This window comes from Prionailurus viverrinus, chromosome D3 (genome assembly GCF_022837055.1).
Source record: "Prionailurus viverrinus isolate Anna chromosome D3, UM_Priviv_1.0, whole genome shotgun sequence".
Classification (NCBI taxonomy): Eukaryota; Metazoa; Chordata; class Mammalia; order Carnivora; family Felidae; genus Prionailurus; species Prionailurus viverrinus.
Window position 1 is genome coordinate 45,230,471 of NC_062572.1, and position 7,390 is coordinate 45,237,860.

At 40.2% G+C, this 7,390-nt stretch overlaps 1 protein-coding gene across 3 annotated transcripts in view; it reads right to left on the minus strand.

Moving 5' to 3' along the window:
• The window catches only part of ROCK1 (Rho associated coiled-coil containing protein kinase 1), a 163,735-nt gene extending 156,575 nt beyond the window's left edge, over positions 1–7,160 (minus strand). For 2 of the 3 annotated variants that reach the window (XM_047826940.1, XM_047826939.1), the window contains exon 1: positions 6,165–7,159. In XM_047826940.1, the coding sequence (XP_047682896.1) occupies positions 6,165–6,257 (93 nt within the window). In that variant the 5' untranslated portion in view covers positions 6,258–7,159. Of the gene's footprint in view, positions 1–6,164 lie in introns of all 3 variants that reach the window. The other variant, XM_047826941.1, reaches the window with a different exon arrangement.
• Between the last annotated feature and the right edge of the window lie 230 nt (positions 7,161–7,390).

A 7,390-nucleotide genomic window follows, 5' to 3' on the forward strand; every position in this document is an offset into this window, starting at 1 on the left:
CACAACTTTTTAAAGTTTTAATAGAAGTATAATAAAGACTCATAGAAGTTTTAGAGACACAGTGGGTATCAGCAACTATATGGCCCAACTCTTCATTCTACAAATGGGGAAACTGAAACCTAGATAAAAAAGATTTACTTGGTCACACAGAGAATTAAGAGCAAAACAAGTTTATGACAATGCTCTGAATTTTCAGTCCAGAGGGTTTTTTTTTCAATATAAAACATTTTCCATTGTGAAATGCAACACTATCTGTTCATCTTCTTGTACATACACGAGTGTGGTATCCATCAGCTATGCTCTATAGTTAAACTAAATGGATGTACCTGTTTTTCAGTGAGGATGGGAATGGGGAAGTAGAGCAACTTGACTATCTTCAGCGACATAACTCCATGTGTATATTTCCTGATGTGGGGTTTTCTGTCATATGTGAAAATAGAATCTCTATAGTTTTTACCATATACACACAGTAACAAAACTTACAATTATGAAGTAAAACTAAACTGAAAAGTTATGCAAAAACTAAAACTGAGAATTTACTCTTTGTTCATTACAAAAATTTTTTATGTGGTTGCTTCTTCTGGATTAAAAACATTTCTGACTCAAGAGATTAATGAATGGTCCAATTCATGTCTCAGCTGTTACTCTGAGCCACCTCTCTATACACCCACAGGGTTACTTGTAGTGCAAGAGGGCCTATTTACAGAGCGCATACTGAAAGTATAACAGACACAGAAAGAGGACAAGATAACAACTCAAACTCCATAAACTAGCTCCAAACTGCCTTTCTTATAAATATAAACCTTTGGCACAAAGTAGGTATGTTATAAATCATGACTAAATGAATAAACAGTCTCCAAAGTCCCTCCCCATTCTACAGAATCCCATTTAAATATCTCCATTTTCAGTTACAACTGGTTTAGACACTTCAGTAAAGTACAGCTGGATTATGAATTTATGGGTATGGCTTGAGGTGCCAGCATTACTCTGTACTTACAGAAGACAATAAATATCAACTTCTAGCCTAAGCACCGTAACATATAACAGGAATACTATAAATATGATGAAGTAGTTACCAATTCACAAATGCTTACTAAATGCCATATGCTCTGATAATTGTTTGGTCTGTATTATTTAACCCTTACAACAATCTAGTAGTATTATCCCCCTACTTTCCTAAAGATAAAATAAACTCTGGAGGTAAAAATAATTCACCTAAAATCATCTAGCAAGTACATGGCAGAGCCTACATTTGAATCCAAGTTTAAGAGCCTACCCAAAGATTCGCTGAATGGTGTAATTTGTTTTTGTTTTTGTTTTTTTTAATTCTTGCAACATATTAACATCAAAACAGTCCGGTCAAGGGGCACCTACATGGCTCAGTTGGTTAAGGGCCCGACTCGATCTTGGCTCAAGTCATGATTTCAGTTTGTGATGTGAGCCCCATGTCAGGCTCTGCACTGAGAATGCAGATCCTGTTTGGGATTCTCTCTCCCCCCCCCTCTCTCTGCGCCCCTCCTCTTGAAATAAATAAATGAACTTTAAAAACAGTCTCGTCCAAACCAAGCAGATATGCAATTGACACTGATAACACCCATTAACTCATAAATTATGAACAATGACATAGTGTTTTAGGCTCAAAGATTTAATGACCTCAGGTCTTTTTAGTTCACTAATATAACCCCAAATGTGATCAATTCAACTGGTAGGATGCACAGAGGGATTAGAGAGCAATAATCTAGACTGTGGAATGCTAGCCAAAATCTGTTGAAATAATCCAACATGTGGCATAGGATTGTTTAAATTCAAAACAAAAATTCCAGGTGAGTGACAAAGACAGTAGTGATGTCAATGACCAATAAGTATATGGAAGAAATTTTATTTTAGAATATAAGGAATTTTCATGACATCCAAGTATAGGTGCGTAGTGGACAGTCAGACACTGAGGATTTAAAACCAGAAAAAAAAGACAGAAAAATAAAGACTTGGATCTCATGGGCATAGAGATGACAGTGGCTGAAGCTGTAAGAATGGATGAAATTCCAAGACAGTGAAGAAAATGATAAGCATTACAAGACCAAAGATTAAGACAGAAAAAGAAGTCAGCAGTGAAAAGACAGGAAAGTAGTACTAGGTTAGGAAGCCAAAGAAAAGACAATTTAAAGAAAAACTCAAAAACGAACACCTGAAACTTTGTTTATGTATGCCTCCCACATTCTGAAAAACTGACTAATGAAAAATGGTGGTAACAAGTATGTAGGAAGGGAACAGCAGTGTTAGAACTCAGTATGCACTGTTCAACTAATATTGGTTCCCTTCCCTCCATTCTACCCACTACTGCTGTACCTCCACCAGCAAACAAAAACTAGAAAAAATGGTTATGCTCTTAATTGCATCCGGAAGCAGTAAGCTAAACATGCTAAAGGCAAGATAGCTGTATTTTCAAGAAATGCATGTCACACTTCAAGACAAATATAAACCTAACGCTCCCACCCAACTACCTTTGTTTTTCTTTTTTAATTTACAAACCATATCCATTTTCCCCCTTTGGAAATTTAGACTTAATAGAGGTACTCAAAAACATTAAGAAATTGTTAATAAGCCCTAGATAAAATAATTGTAAGCTTAAAGAAAAAGCAGGAAAAAGGAAAACAGCTCGTGATAATCATTATAAACTCTAACATGGACAGTAAGAGAACCGTTAAGATACTGGAAAGAATGTGACTTACAGAAAACCAAGGTTGAGTGATTTGGATGCCTAGAAAATAAGTGAATAGTTACCATATTATCTTAGGATCTGCAGACTATTTAAGCATTCATATTTGCAGTATGAAAAACAGACTTATCTAGTTCTTAAATTATATGTGTTCAAGAAAAGGTTGGATAGCCACTTAACAGGGCATTTTCCAGCTACATTATTTTATAACTGCTAATATTCATCATTAAGACCTCAACAAAAAAAGCTGTTTTGTAAAATGGTTTAAAAGAGATCTGCCAGCAAACTCTTTTGAAACCAAAAATTTTGGGAACTTTGTGAAGAATGGACCTATTCAAGTAAGTGCAGAACAAACATAATTCAGTAACTTTATTTTTTGATATTACAAAAAAAAAAGAACCCTAGAACATGAGTGCCGCAAATGGCACACAATACATACTCAATAAATACCACTTAAATAAATCAACAAAGGCCAAAATAATAGAGAAAAGCAATTAGTTTAAAAGGGCTTTCCTCCCTACAATACAAGAGACGTCCAAAGTCCAGACAGGGAAGAAGAGTTAAGAACAGACTCACTGAAAAAAGGTGAAGTTACCTGAGAAGTCATTCTGAATGGTAGAATGAATGAATACTTAATGATAAACATAAAATACCATGCCAAAAAAAAAAAAAAAAAAAAAAATCAGGCTAGATACTACAAAACTGGAAAAATGATTTGTCTCCAAAGAAAAATTCAATCTTTACCGAGTTCAGATTAATACGGTAATAAAATTTCAATAACTATCGATGAACAATTATGAAACCAAATAGAAAAAAGGGCCAAGATTGTAAGACTACAGGAGGGGGAAAAAATCTGTCCATTGACTATTTTCTTTTTCAAAATGTTATTTTACAAGTCTTGGGCTCCAAGATACCAGGCTGTCCTAAGTCTGAATTGCTTGCCTACTTTCTTGACTCTTCCTCTTTTTTCAACTTTCATCTTTTACCCTTAATCATTATATCAATTTCAACTTGCATCTCTGCACAAATGATTTCCAAATTGTTATCTTTAATTATGAACTCAGTTTCCTATCTCCAATCGTCTTCAGATCATTTCTTTGTGGTTAGCCCACTACACTCTAAAACACAAGTCTGAAATCGAACTTATCTACTGCCTATTCTTCCCAAGAGATATCCAAACCCAACTTTGTTATCACCAGTCTCCCTATAACCTACCTTCAAAATTTTTAGAATCCTCTACCTTCTCTAGCTCTGGTTCCCCCTTCTCTCCAACCCTGCTAATCAATCAAGTTCCATTAATTCTTCCTTTCCCATTTTAATTCCTCAATTTGGGGCTTCAATAATTTCTGTACTATTAATTTGTTAAGAAGCCCCCCAATCTCAACCCATCTCCAGTCTTTTTTCACACACTGCATCCTGCATATAACTAACAGATTCATCTTCATTCATCCTGGAACAGTCTCATTTACAAATATTTTAATAAACACAACATACTGAAGAAAATCTAAACTCCTGTAGCCTAGCAATAAAATCCTCCACACTCTAACCCCAATCTGTTATTTCCAACTTTATCTTCGGTTCCCCTAAACATCTCATAGCCAATTCATCCCCACCCTCTATTCATGTTATCCTCTACTCCCTCTCTGAATGCCCTCCACCTAAATCCTATCCACTCATCATAAAGCATACTCTGGCCCTCTCAACACACAGTGATTTCTTCCTTTCAATAACCAAGAGCTTCTATTACCTGTACCAATTATTTGAAATCCATCACACATTTTTTTCAATTTTTAAAGTGTTCTGTTTTGTTTCTGTATATGTATGTGAGTTTAGGTCTTGGTTTTCCTAAATAGATTGAATTTTCAAGTAAAGAATCCATGACCTCTACCTCTTTGTATCTTCCCACATTTCAATAAATCTGTGAGGTTCCCCTAAATGAAACTGAGGCAAGAGGCTATAAGACAACAACAACAAAAAAAGCTACTAAACCCTCCCTATACTACTGTTGCATGGAATAAGGAGACCAAAAAGCAAAATAGAATCAAAGATACGTGGAAATTGGGTAAAATATTAAAAGAAAATTTGGACTTCTTAAAAGAGACAGAAACTCCTAGTAGAAAGATGTGTTGTTCTAATTTCTTCCACTTCTCTCATTCAATAAAATGTTTTAAACTGTATTAAGTATCCACCATCCTGTTTCTCAATATGAAGAGCATCCATAACGTGGGTGAGACATTTCAAAAACATAAACCACAAGACTTTCATTTCACAGTCAAGGATGCTTAGAGTAGTTCTGAAAACTTTGGGGAGAAACTTTCTTGTAAAACAGTACACGTTTAAAAATCTGCACAGGTATTTAGAGTAACTAAAATGCATGTTAATTTTAAAAGATCTACATAATTTTCCCGATTCATGAGATTTTTAAATATGATTTCTCTGAATGGCATTATTTTGTTCAACTAATCTTAATCCCAAATATTGTACATATCTAACATTAATTATCTGAGGAGGCTGTAAATAACTATCCATATAGATATACTCCCTGAAACTTTAGAGATTATGTGTTTTTGTTCGGACTAAAACAGAATTATAAATAACTACTAGTTGTTCAGCAAAGTAAAAGAAGAAATTTGCTTGCAGAGTTTGCAACTATTAGTATCAGGGAAAATAGACAAAACTTAAAAATTCTACCTACAGATAACTGTCTATGTTATCAACTACTGAGAAATCTTTAAAATTTTGCCTTTTATTGCATAAAAACTTATTCAGAATGTTTTAAAAGTGACAGTGGTTAAGCACACCACCATCAAAAAAGGCAGTTATAATATCTGTGCGATACTTTTGTAATAAACAATATTGTAAAAGAGTTAATATTGTGATGACCTATCATCAGTTACCTTAGGTTTTTACATTTAATAGTCCATCAAAAAGTTCCTCCAGATTCAAGTCACCTATGACATTTTGGCTCAAAAATCACTTCCTCAATATCGATTCTCCATTGTCACTTTCAAGTCTAAAAACTAAACCCTTAAGGAGCTAAATTGCTCTAAGTGGAAAGTAGTCTTTCCAGCATTACTGTCAAACCGATCAAAAAGATTAATACTACTAAGATCATCATTCAACAAACTATATACGCAATAACTGACGTGGTAACTTTTTATGTGATGCCTGAAATAGAGGTTTATAAGTATCTTTTGGATAATGATGAACTGAGTCAGACCTAAGAGTTCAGAGAGTAGTTAGCACAGAGCCAGTCCGATGATAAATAAGGACATGGGGGGAGATTTTAGTAGTGCTCCAAAGGCTCTTCAGGAAAAACGGCAGATTTTGATGTTTTCCAAGATTATGCACACCTGAAACTTTCTTTTGCAAATAACTAGACTGAATGCAAGAGGAAGGCAAATATATACAGAACCCCAGACAAGCAAAAGACAACAGTGCTACTCACCAGCAAACAATCCGAATTCACTTCCGATTTGGGATCCCGCAGCAGGTTGTCGATTTTTTCAAACCGAGTCTCAAAACTGTCCCCAGTCGACATGTTGCTGCTACTCTGACAATACCTTCGTACCAGCAGCACCAGCAGCGGAAAGCAATTTCAACCAACTTCCTCCAGCGGTGGGTTCGCAGCCGCGGGGCGGAGGAGCCGGAACCTCAGGGTCACCAGGTGCGCCCGGTCCCCTCTCCTTCCCCTCACTGAGGGGATCTCCGCTGTCCAGACCCCGGGCCGGGGGCAACGGCGACCCACAGCCGCTCCGACGCCCAAAGTCGCATCCCACCCGGCAGCCCCTCACGACAGCCGACAGCGCCGTCGCCACCAGCCTTGTCGCTCCGGCGAGGTGCTTCAGCTTAGCGGGCCCCAGCCGCCTTCGCCATGGAGGGTTCCCCGTCCCGAGATGGGTCGGAGGGGACAGAGAAAGAGAAGCAGGGTGGAGACTCCTTTGGGCAGCAGGGGAGGGAGAAGAGGAAAGGCGAAAACGAAGGGCGGGTGCGGAGCTGTGCCAGCTGCCGCCGCCGCTTGGGCCACGGGCCCGGCCCGCTCCACTCTGAAGTGCTGCAGGCGGTCTAGCCCCGCATCCCCCGCTTTACTTGGCGCGGCCCCGACGCACCGATCCGACTCAGCCAAGAGGTGGTCCCCACGGGATAGCCTCACTCTCCCATTTTGTCCGTCGCTGCTGGGGCTGCTACCGCGGTGTCCGGCGGGGCAGGGCGAGGTCGGTGCCCGATGGAGACTTAGGAGAGGAAGGCTAGAGAGCTCGCGGTGAGGAAGACGAGAGTCGGGTCCCGGCGCTGCTTGATGGGGGAGCTTCTGGGAGGGGCTGCGTCCCCTGCTCCGGAGAGGGCGAGTCGCGGTGGCGAATGCCTGGGGGGGGTGGGGCGAGGGGGGCCGTGAGGGACTAATATGTCCGCCTTCCTGTTCAAACAAACGGAGACCGCCGGCGCGGAGTGCGCATGCGGGGCGCGGACGCTCGGAAGGAGAATCGGCTCGGCGCCGCGCGCGCGCGCGCGCGCGCACGCCGGCGTCTCCGCCGGGCCGGGCAGGGCCGGGCGGGGCGGAAGGAGGGGCGCGCCCGAGGCCTCTCAGGCGGGCTGGGAGGAGCGGACTGGGTGCGGCGGCCGGCCCCGCCTTCGCCCCGGCAGGCTCTGAGGAGCCCAGCAAAGCTTTGGACCGGT